Genomic DNA, 23,056 nt, shown 5'->3' on the forward strand with positions numbered 1-23,056 from the left:
AAAAAAACCCACCAAAAATGACATAAATCTTTCCCTTAGTAAACGCAATACCTTTTGCGCAAACCAATCAAAATATGCTTATTGTGATTTTTTTTTTACCAAACATAGGTAGCAGAAAACAAATTGGCCAAAAATTTTAAAAAAAAATCGTTTTTACATCTTTTTTGGGGGGAATTTCATATAAAAAAATGTTAAACATATTGTTATTTTTTCAAAATAAACGCTTCTTTCTTTGTTTATAGCGCAAAAAGTAAAAATCGCACAGGTGATCAAATACCACCAAAAGAAAGCTCTGTTTGTGGGAAAAAAAGGACGTAAATTTCGTTTGGGTACGGCGTTGCACGACCGCGCAATTGTCAGTTAAAGTCGCACAGCGCCGAATGTGGAAAAGTGGCCCAGACGTAAGACAGCAAAATGCTCCGGTGGTAAAGTGGTTAAGGACCCGGCTGAAAGGAAAAGGAGGCTGTGACAAGCAGCATGTTTATTATGGCTGGTTCGGCATTTCGGCCAGTCTTGCCTAAACCCTGGTGTTTTAGACCCCAACGGACTGGGCCAAGCTTTTGCGCCAGGGTCTGGGGAGTGAGCAGGTCCCCGTTGCTTATGTTAATTTAGCGGACCAGTTGGTTCATGGGCTACAGTTTATTTGTGATGCAGCTTTGGATACAGCTCCTGTGCTGTCCAAACTTTGTTTCAGCGTGGGGATTAGGCGCGTGCTGTGGTTTAAGAATTGGTCCATAGACCAAGCCTCTAAGAAAGCTCTGCCCTTTCAAGGCGATTACCTGTTTGGGGCTACCCTGGATGACATCATTAAAGGTATCACGATGGGGAAGAATACCTTCCTGCCACAGTCAAGGAAAGGGAAGAAGCCTCGTTGCAGTTGGGGCCCCTCCTCCTCAGCCCATAGAAAATTCTTGCATGCTTCTGGGATGGGGAATAAGGAGATAGAGCTTTTCAATCTTCCCCCGAAGGCTCCAAGCAACCTTGGTCTGGTAAGCATAGAGCTAGCTTTTCCAGACCAGCAGACAAGACCCCTTTAGCATGAAGGTCAGGCCTCACCCATTATTGGGGTTGGGGGACATCTTTGCTGGTTTCCGGCCCCGTGGACTTTTTTTGTTAGCGTCAAGGTGATCCGCAAAATGCTTCTTTTGGGGGTACCCAGAAAAGGGGTCAACGTTTGTTCTTTATAGGTGGTTTATGCCCTGAGTCTCCTTGTCCAGATTTAATTCCTGCAAAGGTTTAGGTGATGTCTGAACTACCTACGGTCCCCTCTATCCCTGTCCAGGGAATTTGAGTTACCTAGGTCTGATTTTAATTTTGACCAGGGTGGTCATTTCTCTAGACAAACTTCAGGAACTACAGGCTGTGATTCACAGGTTCTGTGATTCACAGTTCTCTCTCCCGATTTGCATACAGGTTATGAGCCTGGTGGTATCCACCTTCAAGACAGTTCGTTTTGCACAGTCCTACATGCAGCTCCTTTAGCAGGTTCGGCTGCACAGGAGAGGATATCAAAGTTTGTACCGAGGTCACAGGGTCCTCTGACAGGTGCCGCAGGTGTCTAAGAGCCACAGTAAGGCCAGTATCATCCTCGGCTTAGGCTTCTTCCGCAGGAATCAAGAACGATGATCTTCCAATGATGAAGGCGAGAAAGTCGTCTTCCAGCAAGATATACCATCGTACGTGGAAAGCGTACATTTCTTGGTGTGCGTCGATTGGCGCTTATCCTCGATCCTTTTCTGTGGCACGGATCTCCACCTTTCTTCAACGGGGCGTTGATCAGAAGTTGGCCTTGAGTACCATACGAGGTCCCTGCAAAGGGAGTTTCTGGCCAAATGGGATGGGACTCCGCAGTCTCTGGACAATCAGATCCGGCTTAGCCGGGGAACAAAGGAGTCCCTGATATGGTGGTTTCATTCTCCGTTGCTTCGGCTGGGCAAATCCTTCCTCCCCTTGTATTGGACAGTGGTCCCCACGGATGCCAGCCTGTCCTGGTTGGGGAGGCGTCCTCGGCAAAAGTTCTGCTCAGGGGATCTGGATACTGGTAGAGTCCAGACTACCAATCAATGTCTTGGAACTCTGAGTAATCAGACTGTGCCTGTACCATTGGACCAATCGTCTTCAGGGATGTCCAGTGCGTTTTCATTAAGACAATGCCACGGACGTGGCTTACAGTATCTCACAAAAGTGAGTACACCCCTCAAATTTTTGTAAATATTTTATTATATCTTTTCATGTGACAACACATGACACACATGACATTTTGTTACAATATAAAGTAGTGAGTGTACAGCTTGTATAACAGTGTAAGTTTTCTGTCCCCTCAAAATAACTCAGCACACAGCCATTCATGTCTAAACCACTGGCAGCAAAAGGGAGTACACCCCTATGTCAAAATGTCCAAATTGTACCCAAAGTGTCAATATTTTGTGTGGCCACCATTATTTTCCCTGGAGTCCTCTTCCACTCCTCCATGACGACATCACGGAGCTGGTAGATGTTTGAGACCTTGCACTTCTCCACCTTCTGTTTGAGGATGCCCCACAGATGCTCAATAGGGTTTAGGTCTAGAGACATGCTTGGCCAGTCCATCACCTTTACCCTTAACTTCTTTAGCAAGGCAGTGGTCATCTTTGAGGTGTGTTTGAGGTCGTTATTATGTTGGAATACTGCCCTGTGTCACAGTACACATTTGCATTCATGGTTCCCTCAATGAACTGTAGCTCCCCAGTGCCAGCAGCACTCATGCAGCCCCAGACCATGATACTCCCACCAACATGCTTGACTGTAGGCAAGACACACTTGTCTTTGTACCCCTCACCCGGTTGCCGCCACACACGCTTGACACCATCTGAACCAAATAAGTTTATCTTGGTCTCATCAGACCACAGGACAATGGTCCAGTAATCCATGTCCTTAGTCTGCTTTTCTTCAGCAAACTGTGGGCTTTCTTGTACATGGTCTGTAGAAGAGGCTTCCTTCTGGGACGGCAGCCATGCAGACTAATTTGATTCGGTGTGTGGCGTATGGTCTGAGCACTGACAGGCTGAACCCCCCCACCCCTTCAACCTCTGCCCGCAATGCGTCTATTTCCAAAAGACAACAACTGGATGTTATGCTGAGCATGTGCACTCAAATTGTTTGGTTGACCATAGTGAGCCCTGTTGTGAGTGGAACCTGTCCTGTTAAACAGCTGTATGGTCTTGGCTCAGTTTCAGGGTCTTGGCTATCTTATTATAGCCTAGGCCATCTTTATGTAGAGCAACAATTCTTTTTCTCTAGCGCTCATCGACAGACGTAGTCCTCGGTGATACACCACCTTCGGGTTATGTTACCTCCGCAGGAGCAGGACTAGACAGGAAATTAAAAAGCTCTGGCCACACCCTAGGGGCAGTCCCAGAGGGTATATCCTCTCTCTCTCTGCCTCAGCAAATCAGTTATTTTCTGTCTAGTTAGGAGTAAGGACCTAGATACCTTGCTGGGATCTTAGGTCCTGGCAAGAATTTTTTTCTTAAAGGATTTTTAGACAGCTTTTTTTCTCCAGTGTTCCTGTGAGATCTTCAAGCAAGAAAGCTGAACTGGGCGACGGGCTGGATGTTGAGATCCGGTGGTCACCCCAGTTCAGCCTACGAGCGCGTGCAGGCCATAGCTCCGCGCTGGGTCGGCCGCGACAAAGTCCCATTAAAAGGACTAAACCCGCGAGTTAAACGTCTCGCTGAAACGCCAAACACCATGAGTCACGGCGTTCGTATCGATCGACAGCCCTCCCGCCCCGGTGGAGAGGGGTACTGTCAGGAGTTGGTGCCCGCCTGGTTCCGGTATGGTGAGTAGTATGTTCCCCCTTTTTCCCTGACGGGTTTTGTGGTGAACGCGGGCCCCTCTCTGTATGGTAAGAAAGAGTCCTTTCTATCCTATAACATGTCACAGATCCTCCTACTTTGAGTGTGATTTTATGTGCAAAAAGCCAGGAGGCTTGGTTTGGGAGCTAACAATCTATTGTATACATGTTTAAAAGATGTAATCTGTGGCATTCTGGGAATCTTATGGGTTAAGTATAAGCTACCTACCAGTCAGAAGCCACGGATATGTAGACTGCCTTCCAAATCAGATCTCCAGCTATTAGCAGGCCTCCCGAACGGCCATGCGGTCCGCCAGGGCCGATACCGCCAACCACGCCATATCCCCAGGCAGAGACAGTGTTGTGTGCCCTGCAGCACACCGCCATTCAGCAGGCCGCCGCCATTTTTTCTTGCAGGATCGCACGAGCCGCCATTTTGGCGTAGCCTCGTGTCTCCAGCATGGGGGCGGCCATGTTTGAGGTGATCCTACACCTCGTGGAGCTTGGGGGAGGCGCCGGAAGGCGTGCAGAGGGGCGGAGCCGCCTCCTTTCTTCCTGGGCAGCCAGCCAAAAGACTTCCTGTTTGTCAAGACAGCGCTGTAAGCTGTTGCAGTTTAACTCTGAGCATCAGGTGGTGAGCCTGGGGGTCTATCTCTCTCTCTCTCGATCGATAGCTAGCAGGTAACACTAAGGGGCTTTTTGTGGCGCTGGGGGTCAGAAAAAAAAAAAAAAAAAAGTTTTTTTCTTTACTTTTGAATTATATTATCCAGGAAGTAACTGGAGTTATCATGGACCCTGCCACACATATTCCCCCACCTGTTTCCCTCGAGGGGGCCTCGGGACCCGCCGGTGCACAGAGTATAGAGTCATTTACAGCAATTTTGGAGTCTATGGTGGCTCGGGTGGAGGCGGCCTGTCAGGGACGGGGGTCAAGGAAGCGACCCCCGCCTACCCCTATACTATCTGACACCTCTGACTCAGATTCAGAGATGGTCACGGCAGTTGCAGGTTCCTCTGCAAGGGCTGCTATCCCAGGTAAAGCCCCCTCAGAAAGTGAGGAGGACGCTTCTTCTCTTGCTATTATTCAGGAAGAAGCATTGGTGGGCAGTGCAAGAAACCTTAAAACTTGAGGCTTTACCGGCAGAGGCAACTGAAACAGAGATGCCTTTTGGTACTAATAAGCCCATCAAGACGGCGAAGGCTTTTCCTGTACCTAAATGTTTTGGTAATCAGATTAAAGGAGAATGGGAGCATTCTAAGCGTACCTTTACTATTTCCAAGCGTATTGCTAGACGCTATCCGTTTGAGGAATCCATCATTAAGAAATGGACGGTACCACCAATCGTGGATCCGCCTATTTCCAGGCTGAATAAAGCCACGGTTATCCCAGTGGAGGACACTCCCGCACTATCTTTTCTCTGATAGGGTCAGCATTTAGACCAGTAATCGTTATTGGTCTAGTTTCCCAGACACTTACGGAATGGGCGAAAATGGTACGCCAAGATCTTAGGGGAAAAGATATTCCCCAGGAGACATCTGATTTGATGGAACAGATCATACAAGGGCTACGGTTTATCTGTGACGCAGCCTTGGACACTACTCCCCTATTAGGGCATGCATCTAAGTTAGCAGTGATCCTCAGACGTGTGCTGTGGTTAAAATGCTGGTCAGCTGACCTAGGTTCCAAAAAGACCTTGACCAATCTCCCTTTTCAGGGGAATCGTCTATTTGGGGCCAACCTAGATGAAATCATTAAGGATGCCACTGGGGGCAAGAGCACTTTTTTGCCACAGACTGCAAAAGCTAAGGGACCTCGCAACAAACGAGGACCTTTCTTTACCGCCCATAAAGGGCGCCCGGCTGGTACTAGCGGGAAAGGCAAGACTCCTCCAGGAGGGTTCAAGAAGGGCTGGTCGGACAAGCAGGGGACCAACCCAGCCAAACCCGAAGTGAAGGAGTACACAGCCTGAAGGTGCGCCCCCACCCGGTTTCAGGGTGGGGGGACGTTTTCACCGGTATTCAGGACATTAGATCGAGCATCAACCACTACTACCGGTGCGATTCTTCCCTTCCAACATTTAAGTACCACAGGAAGCGGTAGTTACCGTTCCCTGAAAAGATCTTTTCCTTTACCTTTTCCTAAGATTAGTCCCGATACCTCACAGGAATCGGATCTGGTTGACCAGATAGGCCAAGTAGCCTCTAGTCGGGTGACTTCGGTCCCTGAGGTTCAACCAGAAAAGATCACCTTTCTTGATAACTATCAGGTATCTGATAAATGTGTGGGAACAGAAAACGACCAGACTTTCTCGGATGGTCGGGGCCAGATAGCTCTAGGGACGCCTGGTTCAGATCCAATCAGCGCCAGTGGTCCTAGAAATTCTAGGCTGGCCTCCTCAAGCCGGCCTGGCCGACTTGGACATGTTAGTCGCAGACGTTCCGTGGGAACTTCGTCTCAGGGAGTGTCTGTGGTCTCAAGGACCAATTTACCTTCGTGCTTTACAGTCGCTGGTTTTAATGGCCTGGCCATTGAGACCCAAGTACTGAAGGACAGAGGTTTGTCTACTTCAGTCATTCCTACCCTTATTAAAGCAAGGAAAGCGACTTCCAGCAAAGTCTATTATCACACATGGAAGACTTATATTGCGTGGTGCGAATCTTTAGGATTTCCTCCACGTACCTATTCGGTGTCTCGAATATTGGCCTTTTTGCAACAAGGGGTTGAGCAGAAGCTAGCCTTGAGCACCATCAAGGGTCAAGTTTCAGCATTAGCAATCTTCTTTCAGAAGCCTTTAGCTACCAAATCCTTGGTGCGGAATTTCATCCAGGGGGTGCGGCACCTGGCTCCTCCAGTCCGCGCGCCCTTACCGCCCTGGGATCTTAATTTGGTTTTGTCGGTTCTACAGAAACCTCCCTTTGAAAACATCAGGGAGATTCCCTTGCTTACTTTATCCCAGAAGGTGGCCTTCTTGGTGGCTATTACTTCTGCTCGCAGGGTGTCAGAACTGGCTGCATTATCATGCCAGTCACCATACCTAGTGATTCATAGGGATAAGGTAGTACTTCATCCTAAGCCATCTTTTCTTCCCAAGGTGGTTTCAGATTTTCATCTGAATGAAGATATTGTACTACCTTCCTTGTGTCCTCAGCCCAAGCATCATCGGGAACATGCGTTGCATTCCTTAGATGTGGTTCGGGCAATCAGGGTATACCTGAAAGCTACGGAATCATTCCGTAAGACGGATTCACTTTTTGTGATCACGAATGGCCCCAGAAAGGGTTTGCCTGCATCTGCCGCGACCATTGCCAAATGGATTAGACAAACGGTGGTACAGGCTTATTCTATTAAGGGTCAGAGTCCTCCGTTCCCTGTTAGGGCGCACTCCACTCGAGCGCTCAGTACTTCCTGGGCCTTTCGCCATCAGGCGTCAGTGGTCCAGGTATGTAAGGCGGCCACCTGGTCGTCGGTACATACCTTTACAAAATTCTATAAAATTGATGTGACGGCATCGGCGGATGCCTCATTTGGCCGCAAGGTTTTGCAGGCCGCAATTTGAGGAGACCGGTGGTCTACCTCGAGGGTTTTTTTCTGTTTGAAAAAAAAAAAATTTATTTTCCCTTTTTTTGTTGAGTCTCATCATTAAGGATGAGCATTGTAAACTTCTAGTTGGCACCGGTTGGGCCTTCTAGATTGGGATTTGATTTTCATTTTCCCACCCCTCAGTTGTGATACTGCTCTGGGACGTCCCGAAGGTGGTGTATCACCGAGGACTACGTCTGTCGATGAGCGCTAGAGAAAAATGGATTTTTGTAAAATCTTACCGTAAAATCCTTTTCTCTTAGCTCATCGACAGACGTAGTCCCCGCCCCTCTGTTTTGGAGTTGGGTTGGGTTAAATTCTCTAAGCACTGCTTTTTCACATAACTGATTTGCTGAGGCAGAGAGAGAGAGGATATACCCTCTGGGACTGCCCCTAGGGTGTGGCCAGAGCTTTTTAATTTCCTGTCTAGTCCTGCTCCTGCGGAGGTAACATAACCTGAAGGTGGTGTATCACCGAGGACTACGTCTGTCGATGAGCTAAGAGAAAAGGATTTTACGGTAAGATTTTACAAAAATCCATTTTTTTCACATCCACAGAGAGTTCTTTGCCATGGGGTGCCATGTTGAACTTCCAGTGACTAGTATGAGAGAGTGAGAGCGATCATATCAAATTTAACACACCTGCTCCCCATTCACACCTGAGACCTTTTAACACTAACGAGTCACATGACCTTGGGGAGGGGAAATGTATAATTTGGCCCAATTTGGACATTTTCACTTAGAGGTGTACTCTGACATTATTGGCTGTTTGTTGAGTTATTTTGGGGGAACAGCAAATTTACACTGTTATACAAGCTGTACACTCACTACTTTACATTGTATATATGTATTGTATATTGTGTCATTTTGTCAGCGTTGTCACATGAAAATATATAATAAAATATTTACAAAAATGTGAGGTGTACTCACCTTTGTGAGATACTGTATGTCAATCATCAAGGGGGCTCAGTGTCCTGGCAGCTCAGGAGGTAGCTGGAATTCTAAGGTGGGCAGAACGGTTCGTTACAGCCCTCTCCGCCTTATACATTCCGGGGTGGAACACTGGCAGGCAGATTACCTCAGTCAGCAGGCGTTGGACCAAGGGGAGTGGTATCTTCATCCGGAGGTGTTTCATCAGTTGTGTCTCCAGTGGGGCATCCCCGAGGTGGATCTGTTGGTGTCTCGGCTCAAACAAAAAGTGCAGAGGTTTATGGCTCGGTCACGGGATCCTCTGGTAGACTCCACAGATACACTGGCAGCCCAGTGAGGTCAGTATCGTCTGATTTTTTTACGCCTTCCCTCCTCTCAAGCTTCTGCCAAGAGTTTTACGCAGGATTGAGGCAGAAGGGATTCCGGTCATCTTAGTGGCTCCAGGCCGGCCTCGCAGGGCTTGGTACACCGATCTGATGCGGCTGGTTGCCGGTGTTTCTTGGAAACTTCCTCTCAGGGAGGATCTGCTGTTCCAAGGACAAATCTTCCCTCCTGCTTTACAGTCGCTGGCTTTGAAGGCTTTTCTGTTGATGGATATAGGTTTATCTGAGTCGGTGATTCCAACGCTGTTAAAAGCTAGAAAATCTATTTCTAGGAATATCTACCATCGTACGTGGAAGACTTGCATTGCATCGTGAGATTCTCTTGGGGTTCATCCTCGCTCCTTCTCGGCTCAGAATTAGACCTTCCTTTAACGGGTTGAACAGAAATTGGCCTCGAGTACCATCAAGGGCCAGGTGTCGGCTTTGGCGGTCTTCTTCCAATGACCATTGGCCACGCACTTCTTGGTGCGTACCTTTCTTCAGGATGTCCAACATTTGGTTTCTCCGGTGCAGTCCCTGTTGCTGCCTTGGGACCTTAATTTTGTGCTTTCGGTCCTCCAGATGCCTCCTTTTGAGAATCCTCAGGAGATTCCCTTACTTACGCTGTCTCAGAAGGTGGCATTTTTAGTGGCTATCACCTCTGTGCGCAGGGTGTCCGAATTGGCGGCGTTATCCTGTCGTCCTTACTTGGTGATTAGGTGGTTCTTCACCCCTGGCCGTCGTTCCTCCCAAAGGTTGTCTCTGATTTTCATTTAAATGAAGACATTGTGTTGCCTTTCCTGTGTCCCAGGCCAAAACATCCGAAGGAAATTGCCTTGAATGCCTTGGATGTGATCTGAGCAATTGGGGTGTACCTGGCAGCTACGGAGTCTTTTAGGAAGTAAGACTCACTATTTGTGCTCACGGATGGACCTCGGAAAGGGTTGTCCACTAACTCTATGCCCATTTCCAGATGGATCAGACAGACAGTGATTCTGGCTTATTCCATCAAGGGTCAGGTTCCTCCTTTCCCTCTCAAGGGGCACTCTACTCGTGCCTCCTGGATCTCCCGTCATCTGGCGTCTGTGACGCAGGTTTGCAAGGCGGCCACCTGGCCGTCGGTGCACACTTTCACAAAGTTCTATAAAGTGGATGTGTTGGCATCTGCGGATGCTTCCTTAGGCCGCAAGGTTTTGCAGGCTGCTGTTTAGAGGACTTGATCCTCGAGGGTGTATTGTTTTTTTCAGGTGGGCTCCAGTTTTGCTTGAGCTCATGTTGCCTGGTTGGCTACTGTTTAGCCTGGGGAATTTTTTTTACTGTTCCTATCCCTCTTGTTTAACACTGCTTTGGGACGTCCCAATGGTTATGAAGATCAGGAGCTGTGTCCATCAGTGAACAAAAGAAATTTGGATTTTTGACTTACCGTAAAATCCGTTTCTCTGATGTTCCTTGACGGACACAGCACCCGCTCCTCTTTAGAGTTGTAATTCTTCTGACACTGCTTGTAAACTGAGTACCTATAGCAGGGACAGGGAGTATACCCCCTGGGACTGCCCATAGGCGTAGCCAGATCCTTTTTCTGCCTAGTGCCATAATCCTATAGGGGGTAGTATAACCCAATGGTTATGAAGATCAGGAGCTGCGTCAGTCAATGAACATCAGAGAAATGGATTTTACAGTGTCAAAAAATCCCATTTTTTTGTATTTACCGTGAAATCCATTTCTCTGAGTTCGATGGACACAGCACCCACCCCTCTATGGAGTTCTGATACTTTTAATACTGCTTGCTACTAAACGGATTACCTAAAGCAGAGAGGGGGGTTATATACCAAGCTGAGGAGGGCCCATGGGGTAGCCAGGTGTTTTTTGTTCTGCCTAGTCCTACTCCTGAAGAAGGCAATATGACTCAGTAGTTATGATCTATGGAGCGTTGTGTCCATCGAAATCGAAATAGATTTTACAGTAAGTACAAAAATCCAATTTTTTATAAAATTAACAGTGAAAGTATGAATATGATTTGTGGTTGGTTAATGGATATTAAAGGGCTAGTCCATCCAGTATTTCAGTTCTAGGTAAGAGCCTTGAAGTTTGGTAGGTTTCTTACCCATCATGTTGCTTACATTGTAATTCCAAATGTATTCAAAACCAAACCAGCAGTGTCAGGTTGCTATGTAACCCCCGTAGCCTATGTGAATTTTAAAGAAGTCACCTCAACAAGAGTCACTGATAGATCTTCGAAACTGTTAGGTAATTTAACTCCTTAATATCTGATCTGCATTTAACTCATTAATATCTGATCTGCATTTGTCTCGCTTCAAGTAGATTTTGCATTCTCATACAGTGCCTTTTGAAAAAATATTCATACCCCTTGAAATTTTCCACATTTTGTCATGGTACAACAAAAAATGTAAATGTATTTTATTGAGATTTTATGTGACAGACCAACATAAAGTGCCACATAATTGTGAAGTGGAAGGAAAATGATAAATGGTTTTCAAAATGTTTTACAAATATCTGAAAAGTGTGGTGTGCATTTGTATTCAGCCCCCCTGAATAAATACTTTGAAGAACCACCTTTCGCAGCAATTACAGCTGCAAGTCTTTTTGGGTATGTCTCTACCAGCTTTTCATATCCAGAGAGTGAAATTTTTGCCGATACTTTTTTGCAAAGTAGCTCAAGCTCTGTCAGATTGGATGGAGAACATCTGTGAACAGCAATTTTCAAGTCTTGCCACAGATTCTCAATTGGATTTAGGTCTGGACTTTGAATGGGCCATTCTAACACATGAAAATGCTTTGATCTAAACAATTTCATTGTAGCTCTGGCTGTATGTTTAGGGTCGTTGTCCTGCTGAAAGGTGAACCTCTGCCCCAGTCTCAAGTCTTTTGCAGACTTTAACAGGTTTTCTTCTAAGATTGCTCTGTATTTGGCTTCATCCATCTTCCCAACAACTCTGACCAACTTCCCTGTCCCTGCTGAAGAAAAGCATCCCCACAACATGATGCTGCCACCACCATTTTTCGCTGTGTGGGGATGGTGTATTCAGGGTGGTGTGCAGTGTTTGTTTTCCACCACATGTAACATTTTGCTTTTAGGCCAAAAAGTTCAATTTTGGTCTCATCTGACCAGAGTTCCTTCTTCCACATGCTTGCTGTCCCCGCCCCCCCCCCCCCCCCCCCACATGGCTTCTTGAAAACTGCAAACAGGACTTATGGCTTTCTTTAAACAATGGCTTTCTGCTTGCCACTCTTCAATAAAGGCCATATTTGTAGAGTGCACGGCTAATAGTTGTCCTGTCAACAGATTCTCCCACCTGAGCTGCGGATCTCCGCAGCTCCTCTTGAGTTACCATAGGCCCCTTGGCTGCCTCTCTGCTTAATGCTCTCTTTGCACGGCCTGTCAGTTTAGGTGGACGGGCATGTCTTGGTAGGTTTGCAGTTGTGCCATTCTCTTTCCATTTTCAGTTGATGGATTGAACAGTGCTCTGTGAGATGTTGTAAGCTTGGGATATTTTTTTTATAACCTAACCCTGCTTTAAACTTCTCCACAACTCTATCCCTGACCTGTCTGGTGTGTTCCTTGGCCTTCGATTTGTTCACTAAGGTTCTCTAACAAACACCTGAAGACGTCACAGAACAGCTGTATTATTATGGAGATTGTTGCACACAGGTGGACTCGATTTACTAATTAGGTAACTTCTGAAGGCACTAGATTTTAGTTAGGGTTATCAGAGTTAAGAGGTGCTGAATACAAATGCACGCCACACTTTTCAGATGTTTGTAAAATAAATTAAAAGCCATTTATCATTTTCCTTCCACTTCACATAAAATCCCATAAAAATACATTCACATTTTAAATTGTAAATTTGATAAAATGTGCAAAATATCAAGGGGCATGAATATTTTTTCAAGGCACTGTAAACTTGGAAATGCAAAACCTACTTGAAGCAAACAAAGACCTTTTAATACATATAGCTACTTTTATAACAATAACTGTATGTAACTTATCTTATGAACAGGTTTGGAGTTGGTCGTAGATCACCAGCTTCTATTGACAGGCAAAACACCCAGACTGAGTTGGTGAGCAGTGGAAAGTCTACTCCAAACTGGCAGAGGAGTGAGGACAATGTTTCTGATCAAATAGGTATGTGTGTTTGAGTGAATGCAATATTCAGTATATAAACTCATTCTATGAATATTCCTCAGTAAGCTGGGAAAGAATTACAAGATTTTACATTCAATTGCTGAATTACTATGTACAGCATCTCACAAAAGTGAGTACACCTCTCACATTTTTGTAAATTTGTTATTATAGCTTTTAATGTGACAACAATGAAAAAATTATACTTTGCTACAATGTAAAGTAGTGAGCGTACAACTTGTATAACAAAGTAAATTTGCTGTCCCCTCAAAATAACCCGGCACACAGCCATTAATGTCTAAACCGCTGGCAACAAAAGTGAGTACACCCCTAAGTGCAAATGTCCAAATTGAGCCCAAAGTGTCAATATTTTGTGTGGCCACCATTGTTTTCCAGCACTGCCTTAACCCTCTTGGGCATGGAGTATACCAGAGCTTTACAGGTTGCCATTGGAGTCCTCTTCCACTCCTCCATGACGACATCACAGAGCTGGTAGATGTTAGAGACCTTGCGCTCCTCCACCTTCCATTTGAGGATGCCCCACAGATGCTCAATAGAGTTTATTCCTGGAGACATGCTTGGCCAGTCCATTACCTTTTACCCTCAGCTTCTTAAGCAAGGCAGTGGTCATCTTGGAGATGTGTTTGGGAGCGTTATCATGTTGGAATACTGCCCTGCAACCCAGTCTCTGAAGGGAGGGGGATCATGCTCTGCTTCAATTTGTCACAGTACATGTTGGCATTCATGGTTCCCTCAATGAACTGTAGCTCCCCAGTGCCGGGAGCACTCATGCTGCCAGACCATGACACTTCCACTATGCTTGACTGTAGGCAAGACACACTTGTCTTTGTACTCTTCACCTGGTTGCCGCCACATATGCTTGACACCATCTGAACCAAATAAGTTTATCTTGGTCTCATCAGACCACAAGACATGGTTCCAGTAATCCATGTCCTTAGTCTGCTTGTTTTCAGAAAACTGTTTGCGGGCTTTCTTGTGCATCATCTTTAGAAGAGGCTTCCTTCTGGGACGACAGCCATGCAGACCAATTTGATGGAGTGTACAGCATATGGTCTAAGCATTGACAGGCTTACCCCCCCCTTTTCAACCTCTGCAAGAATGCTGGCACTCATGTCTATTTCCCAAAGACAACCTCAGGATATGACGTTGTGCACCCAACTTCTTTGGTCAACCATGGCAAGGCCTGTTCTGAATGGAACCTGTCCGGTTAAACCACTGTATGGTCTTGGCCACCGTGCTGCAGCTGAGTTTCAGGGTCTTGGCAATCTTCTTATAGCCTAGGCCATCTTTTTGTAGAGCAACAATTCTTTTTTTTCAGATCCCCAGAGAGTTCTTTACCATAGTTACATAGTTACATAGTTAGTGAGGCTGAAAAAAGACACAAGTCCATCCAGTTCAACCTATGTGTGTGTGTTTGCTTTTAACCGTACATTGTATACCCCTGTATGTTGTGGTCTTTAAGGTGTCCATCCAATAGTTTTTTGAAACTATCAATGCTCCCCGCTGATACGACTGCTTGCGGAAGAGAATTCCACATCCTTACCGCTCTTACAGTGAAGAACCCCTTACGCACTTTAAGGTTAAACCGCCTTTCCTCTAGTTTTAGTGAGTGGCCACGTGTCTTATTGTATTCCCTTACTCTAAATAGTTTGTTCCTTATGCTAGGGTCGCCAGTACAGTATTGGTACATTGATATCATATCCCCCCTCAAGCGTCTCTTCTCCAGAGAGAATAGGTTCAGTGCTTGTAGTCTTTCCTCATAGCCGATGTCCTCCATTCCCCTAATTATTTTTGTTGCCCTTCTCTGGACTTTCTCCAGTTCCAGCACATCCTTCCTGAGGACCGGTGCCCAGAACTGGACAGCATACTCCAGATGTGGCCGGACCAGAGTCTTGTAGAGTGGAAGAATAATCTCTTTATTTCTGGAGTGAATCCCCTTTTTTATACAACCCAGTATTCTGTTGGCTTTGCTTGCAGCGGCTTGGCATTGCATGCCACTTCCAAGCCTGTTGTCTACCAGTACCCCCAGGTCCCTTTCCATCCTAGACTCACCCAGAGGTTCCCCCCCTAGTGAGTAGCTTGCTTTCTGGTTTCTGGCCCCCAAGTGCATTACTTTACATTTTTCTACATTAAATCTCATCTGCCATGTAGTTGCCCACCCCGTTATTTTGTTCAGGTCTGCTTGCAAGATTTCCACATCCTGCATAGAAGATATTGGCATGCCTAATTTAGTATCATCTGCAAATACTGAGATTGTACTAGATATCCCCTCCTCTAGATCATTTATAAATAAATTAAACAGGATTGGTCCCAGGACAGAACCCTGGGGGACCCCACTTTCCGCACCCATGAGGTGCAATGTTGAAGTTCCAGTGACCAGTATGAGAGAGTTAGAGTAATAACACCAAATTTAACACACCCACTCCCCATTCACACATGAGACCTTGTAACACTGAGTCACATGACATTGGGGAGGGAAAATGACTAATTGGGCCCAATTTGGACATTTTCACTTGGGGTGTACTTACTTTTGTTGGCAGCAGTTTAGACATTAATGGCTGTGTGTTGAGTTCTTTTTGAGGGCAGCAAATTTACACTGTTATACAAGCTGTACACTCACTACTTTACATTGTAGCAAAGTGTAATTTCTTCAGTGTTGTCACATGAAAAGATATAATAAAATATTTACAAAAATGTGAGGGGTGTATTCACTTTTGTGAGATACAATATATGTAGTATGAAGAATATATGTTTCAAAGAAACCATACTGAGAGACCATGTGTAGATAGTTGGCAATCTTGAGCAGGACCATTGATGTGACAATGGTTTGATGTGGTAATTGCATTGTTAAAGGTGCAGTGGTATGCAAATCTTCCACATTCCAGCCTGTAATAGCAGCATGGCCTTCACAGTATTAAAATTAAGCTAAACGGAAAGTTGTGAAAATTGTTCTGTTATATACATATTTGTTTAATTTATTGTAAATAATGAATTTATTGATTCCTTTATATTTGAAGTGCATGGCTATACAGCCCAAGGTCCCTGATAGCTTTAATCTAACACCATTCCTCTTGACTGCTAGTTTTAAAGTTATTGTAAAGGATCGCCTTGTAAAACAATCTATTCAGTTTAAAATAGAAATGAAAATAAAAACATTTGTGTGTAGATATTAAAAAACATTATGAATACCTTTTTTCAAGAGTGACCATATTTCCTGTGTTCCCTCTTATCTGCATAAGAGCTAGAGGGAGGGGAAGCAACAGTACACTGAGCTTCCCAGTAAAAGACTGTGCAGGGAAGGCGTGTCAGGACAAGTTTGATCATTGGAGGAGAGCAGTTCCCAGCATAACTAGAGAACTGACCACAGTGTGTTCTCCTGCTTAGTGTGGTCAGTTTTTGTTATAGTAAAGCAGAGGAACTAGCAGGAAAACCAGAGATTTCACACCAAAAAAAAGGAAGCAATATAAAGAGAACAGGATACTTTTTTATACAAATACACGATACAGCAGGTACATATCAGGAATATGAAATGTTGGAGTAGCAAACGCTTTAACTTCTGCTGAACGCTGCTGAACGCTTATGGGGGATGTATTTATAGCACATAACATATAGAAGATTGTAACCTGACTAGTTCAGTAGGTACTTTTATGAATGTTTGAAAATGTTTCCAGTGGTGGTACTTTATCAATAAAATGATTTTGGAACCCAGGTTAATCCCTCTGCTTGGAAACCGAATGCGTACAATTCTTGCTTATCAGTGGGTCTTAATTGGATTGTAGGTGAGCAGACTAAGTAGAGCAGTCTAAACTTCAATTTGTTTGAGTTTGGAATTACATTTTTTCTGAAAATCTCAAAGCCTTTCTAAACCCCCAAACAGGCTTGTTAATTTATTTTCGCCTGGTAATTCTGCACCTAACATACTTCCTGTCCCTTGGTGGCTACAATCACTCCTGACTCCATCTTTAAAGGAAGCCATGGTTGCCACACAAGCTAGACTTCTAACATATCTGCCCATGTGCGTCTTTATTAGATGAGGATTGGGAGATTAGTAATTTGCAGTAGAAAAAGCAGGAAGATTTGCTTTCTGTATTGCTCACATGAAGTGGCAAGGACACTGCTATTCTGGCAAGATTAGTAGGAATTACCTACACTTGCTGAAAATGATCTTAGCCTAATAAATGAAAACGAATGCGGTCACTGTGGCTAAGGACTTGTGAGCTGCAGTATATTAACATTTTTGTTTCAGGGTTTGGTTACCCTTTATGGACCTGGTGTGCAACCTGCAGCCTTTGGTATATGATATGAGGTCCTCGGACTTCAGCAGTCTTTAGTAGGAGCATTAAATAGGGAAATAGTGCTGATTTTGAATAGCCTCATGTAACATGTTTTGTCTTTTACAGTTTCTTATTGTTGTCTTGTCCCCAACCAAAAATGTAGCGTTTCCACACTTTCTGACCCTCATTTCCTTCATGAGGTCTGCAGTCCTCTCAAGCATTACATATGTATATTGATCATTGATCATTAGATGTGGCCCCTTGGTGATGTCAGGGGCCACATTTGCGGCCCTCCATAGTCTCATGTGCAGCTATTACAGCTCAAGGCAAAATCAACACCTGCATAGGTATAGCAATTATACCCAATGCAAAGTATGAGAATTGTTACTTATATGATGTGTGACCCTTGTCAGACATTTCTTGATGTATGTTCAAATCATTTTAGATATCTGCAGTAAGCAAATACATATCAAGTCAGCTAACAATGAAATCCCAATTGGTCCTCAGATTTTATTGTAGTCTTTTATGGGAATGGGATGTTTACCATCTAATAGGATCATGATGCTCTTTTATCAAAATTGTATAAATGTATATATTGTTGCATATACATTTGAACCATAAACATTGGGTCCTTAGGACAGCTTTTATGAAAAATGATTTTCCTGCTAATTTGCATTTTTATTACATTTCACAATTAAACTGTCAGATGAGGCAAAATGTTAGCTGAATAAAGCGGCAGGGGATGTAGAACTGCATTGCGTGAATAGAATTTTGTTCCTTTTTTTTATTATACATGCTTTGTAGTTTGTGCTGTATGAATGCTGCTCATCAGCATTCTGTGCACTCAATCTTGTAGGAATTAATCAACTTTGGTATATGGTTTTATATATACATAAATATATATATATATATATATATATATATATATATATATATATATATATATATATATATATTTATTATTATTTTTTTTGTCTCTGTAATATTTATTCTCTAAAAAATAAAAAAAAATCCATTGCTAAGGAGACTTCTACTGATTTTGGGATCCTATAGTGGTGTTAATTATGCATTCTGATTTTTGACACTTTTGGGGGTACCAGTGACATTACTACATGTTACCCTAACAATATGTGAGAGTTAATTTATCTCAGACAATATTTGGGTTAATAATGAGAGTTCTATGACTGTGAATGAAAACTTTAACACAACAATTATTTATTTGTATAAGGTTTGAAAAGCCTACGTAATTTACAACAATCTAACTATTATACATACTACAAAATGTAAAATATTCCTAGTTTAATTGAACAAATACAATGCATAGAGTATAGACTCATATCCACCCACACTATGACCCTTCAAAGAGAATATACAATGTACCTTTATTCCTTCATAATTACCCGTGGTGTACCCTCTTGCTTTCCCATGCCAAACAGGAAGTTCGCTCTATCTCATCTTTCCTCATATAGACCCATCTCCCATAGCCTTGTATAGGGCAATTCTCATTGGTTCAGCTATCATGCTCTGTCCCTTCCTGTGGGCGTAACTCCTTCAGGATTGGACCATTTCCCCCTCCCATAGTTACGCCTCTTTCTAACCACTCCTTTTCTGTTGGGGGGGGGATTCACTCCTTCCTGTGTGCATTGGCTCCAGCAAGTCTAGCTTCCAAAGATGTAATCACAGGTTGATACTATCCGTAGGTGTTTATATGTAAATAGCAGTTGCCCCCTGGTAGCTCAGGCCTGCATTTTAAATGGACTTGTTAAACAGGTTCCTATAACTGACTGCCGAAAGTAAGTCACACAGCTTCATATAATTGACAATCCTATCTCAACTAAATGTAAAATCCAAAACTCAATATCTCATACATGTATATATATATTTACAATCTCTAATGGGAATTTATACATAACTCCTCCTCATCGTCACAACACGGTAAGGGAAATTACGCCTAAACTCCATATGGCAACACTACAGTAATCAGTGCTATACATATGCACCGTTACTGTAAAAATGACACTGGCAGGGAAGGGGTTAATTTTATTGGAGAGGGAGGGGTTAATGTATGCCTGGTGCTTACTGACATGTGCGGGGGGAGGTGACTGAGTGACACAGGGACAGATCGCAGGTTCAGCTATGCTGAACCCTGCAATCTGACCCTGCCTGTCACTTAGGAGATCCGCCCGCTTTGTTTACACAAGCGGGCGGATCTCCACACTCGATTCCCTGACGATCGGGGAAGAGCGGCGGTGATCACCGCGCTCCTCTACTGGCCCGACTCCCGCTGTGACTGAATACAGCGGGAGCAGGCCTCCGGCGGCGCACGCATGCCGCCGAGAAAGGGGAGTATCTGGCGACGTGGTTAAAAAGGACTAGCTACTTACTGACCCTCATTGTACCCTAAACCCATCTCCTGATTTGAAACTAACCACTTAAAATAATCCTCAACAACACTCAACATATTCTCAGGTGATCATATTATCATGTTGAAAATGTCTTAAATATAGTTTTTGTGCCAGTTTACAATACACATGATTTTCAGTTCTGAAAAAACAGCACCAAAATCATTGCCCCAGAATCGAATCATCCAGTATACAGAGACTGCAATGGGTTTTGCCAACGATGTCCTATTTTGGGATATAACCGTTTGAGGCGATTATATATTATTAGACTATACTAAATGACTAAATGGAATTAAAAATCGAATATTTAATTTTTATAAATGTTTTTGTGCAGAAAACTTTTTTTCGAAGCTACATTGATAAAGTTAAATTATGTTTATGGTACCAAGAGTTGCTTAGTAACCCATTTCTGGATTGCAAAGCCATCTGTTCAGTTGCTGTATGTGCACATTTCAGCACAGCAAACCAGCAATTAAGCAGCTCCATCATTTCTTAGGAAAAAAAATAAAAAATCACATACATTCTGTCCCTTTTTGCTGCAGATGTTTTGTTCTCATTGAGATGACAACAAATTCATCTTGTAGGTTACTTTCTCCTCCTGATTCTCAAAGAACAATACAATAATGGTCATGGGCTGGCAAGATCCAAATATTTGTATCCATGAAAAGATATTTATGTATGATATGAGGTAGTGGGGAATCTATGTGCTTTGTTATACCTTAAAAGTTATGCAACTTGTATTCTACATATTTGTACAAGTATGCTGCAGGTTACCTCAAGTGTTATCCAAGTTTTATTCTAGTATTCTACATATATGTACAGGTATGCTGCAAGTTACAAAGCACAATGTATTACTTTCACTTCTCTGCATTTATAAGTGGTTTTTAGTACACCCTGTCTAAGAAGATGGTTACTGTTAAGAACACTTTTTATCCTACAACCATTTGTATTCTCTAGTTGAATTATAAGCCAAAAAGATCTGGCGCCAAAGTTTCAGTGGTTGTGAGCCAATAATAGAGTTCTATGTGCGATATGTAGTCACTGCTAATTAATTGCAGGTGTATCCAGCATCAGAATCAAAAAAACAAATTTAAATCAGCGCAGATCTACCCTCCCCTAGTTCATAAAGTGCAATACCTTGTTGTATACCTCTAAAGTTCTAGTGCAATAATAATAATACATAATCATATTTATCTAAAATTGAATAAATGTGTGCAATACAAAATAATAATTATGTAAATAACAAATTAAACAATATTTGTAAATATATTTCTTATAAAGTGAGCTGTGCTGTGATTCTAAAAATCAAACAAAATCAATGAAATGATCAAAACAAAAATTCATAAACAATGTCCTATAAAGTCCCAAAGAATCCAAAATAGTGCAGAAGGGTGCATAAACTTTGTGCAGAATCTTCTATGAAATGACTTGTGCAAAACACCCTGTGTGATCCTTCCACCGATCAACCCAAACTGACTCACCAGTTGAAGTGGCTGGTAAAATGATAAACCAGCTAATGCACCTTTTTATATAATATATCCAGCAGGCTGATTCACAATCTAATAATGGCTATTCCCATCTTCATATACAGGCACTCTCATGGGGATGTATAAGGATTTACCATTTTTAGGGAGAAAGGTGAGCCCCCATAGTGTAAATCCATAAAAACAGGTCCCAATGAGCACAGTGGCCTCCATCATTTGTAAATGGAATGCTGCAGAAAGTTTTCTGTACCTTTCCGCAGATCTGTGCCCCAATACAATCCTGTCCCAGAGGTCTACAGGCAATTCCTTGAACTTCATAGCTTGGTTTGTGCTCTGACATGCACTTTTTACTGTGGGACCTTATTAAGACAGGTGTGTACCTTTCCAAATCCTGTCCAATCAACTGAATTTACCAATCCAGTTGTAGAAACATCTCGAGGATGATCAGTGGAAACAGGATGCACCTAACTTACGTTTGAGGGTCGTGGCAAAGGCTGTGAATACTTGTGTACATGTGATTTTTTTTTTTTAGTTTATTTTTAAATATTTTGCAAACAAACTTCTTTCACATTGTCATTATGGGGTATTGTTTGTAGAATTTTGAGGAAAAGAATGAATTGAATCCATTTTGGAAGAAGGCTGTAACAAAAAAATGTGGAAAAAGTGAAGCGCTGTGAATACTTTCCGGATGCACTGAGTATTTAAAAGTACATGATGAATGTCTTTATTTATACAATAGTACGATATATTCAAATCACATAGTGGAAGAAAAAAAATGTATACACCTGTTTTAGTACATTACATTATAGCAAACCCTATTTCATTAACCTGGGTTGGACTGTATGTGTAAACAGTGTTTGAAATGCTCAGTCTTAGCCCCTCATTCCGGTTGACCCAACGCATTTCAATAATTTTATTTTTCTCAGGGAAAAAACTTTGCCAGTATGTCAAAGCTACAAACATACATATAACAGACACACATAAAAATCCAGACTTCTCATTTTTGATCTGCCTGGTTGCGCGCGCATCCCTTCAAGATATTTCAAAAACACAGCTGTATTGCTGTCTTTCTCTCTGGTAGGAGTGGCCCCGCAGTAGCTGGCAGTGACTGTGGTAAGAGTTTACCTATCCCTTAAAGCAGGGATCCTCAAACTACCGCCCTCCAGCTGTTGCGGGACTACATGTTCCATGAGGTATTGTAAAACACATGACTAGGCATGATGGGAATTGTAGTTCCTGAACAAAAGGAGGGCCATAGTTTGAAGACCCCTGCCCTAAAGTCTGGCTGAAGTGCATGCTTTGTTCCACAGAATCAGATCCAGAAGGTGAATGTGGGGAAAGCATGTTTTTACCCCTTAAGGCAATGGGCGACAAGTCAAACCATGATGCCTTTGGAATCCAAGAAGTGGTATTTTCATAAGTAAGCTGTCCCTAAGCTCTAAGCCCACATCACAGTTCTGAAGGAGAACTGTATCTCCAAGTCCTCCATTTCTGAAGGCAAATACTCCCCATAGTAAAGGGGAGCCCCCACCCACATGGGTAGGGTTACGTTTATTGGCCTTCGTGGCTGCCTGGACTCAGGAAGTCACAGACAACTTGGTCTGCAGCAATGAATCCATAGGCTACAAGCTGGAGTTTTGCTGCTCTCACTCCTTCGTGCCTTATGCATTCAAGGATATATTATTCCACAAAAAAAACATATATTTTTGTAGGTCTGAAAAGACTACTGTCCTAGGAGTCATCGACATCTGCCGGCAAAGTAAAGGTCTCACGACTTCTATTCCAACCTGTCCAAGCCATACAGAGACATTCAGCCCATTCTGGACTGCAAGTGTTTTGACAAGTTCCTGAAAATACAAAAATTCAGGATGGGGTTCACCTACTCAGTTAATCAAGGCTATTTCCTGGTGTTACCCGAAAGATATGAGATTTAATTTACCTCAGACAATATTTGGGTTAAAAATGAGAGTTCTTTGACTATGAATGAAAGCTTATTAAATATTTTATTAGTATATAGCCTGAAAGCCC

General features: G+C 43.3%; 1 protein-coding gene across 5 annotated transcripts in view; it reads left to right on the plus strand.

The window, feature by feature from the left end:
- Positions 1–23,056, plus strand: part of SIPA1L1 (signal induced proliferation associated 1 like 1) — a 469,532-nt gene that overhangs the window by 340,373 nt on the left and 106,103 nt on the right. For all 5 annotated transcript variants that reach the window (XM_082275708.1, XM_082275709.1, XM_082275712.1 and 2 more), the window contains one exon: positions 12,726–12,850. In XM_082275708.1, the coding sequence (XP_082131834.1) occupies positions 12,726–12,850 (125 nt within the window). The remainder of the gene's footprint in view (positions 1–12,725; positions 12,851–23,056) is intronic.

This window comes from Pelophylax lessonae (assembly GCF_965119305.1).
Source record: "Pelophylax lessonae genome assembly, chromosome: 13".
In the NCBI taxonomy this organism is placed as follows: domain Eukaryota; kingdom Metazoa; phylum Chordata; class Amphibia; order Anura; family Ranidae; genus Pelophylax; species Pelophylax lessonae.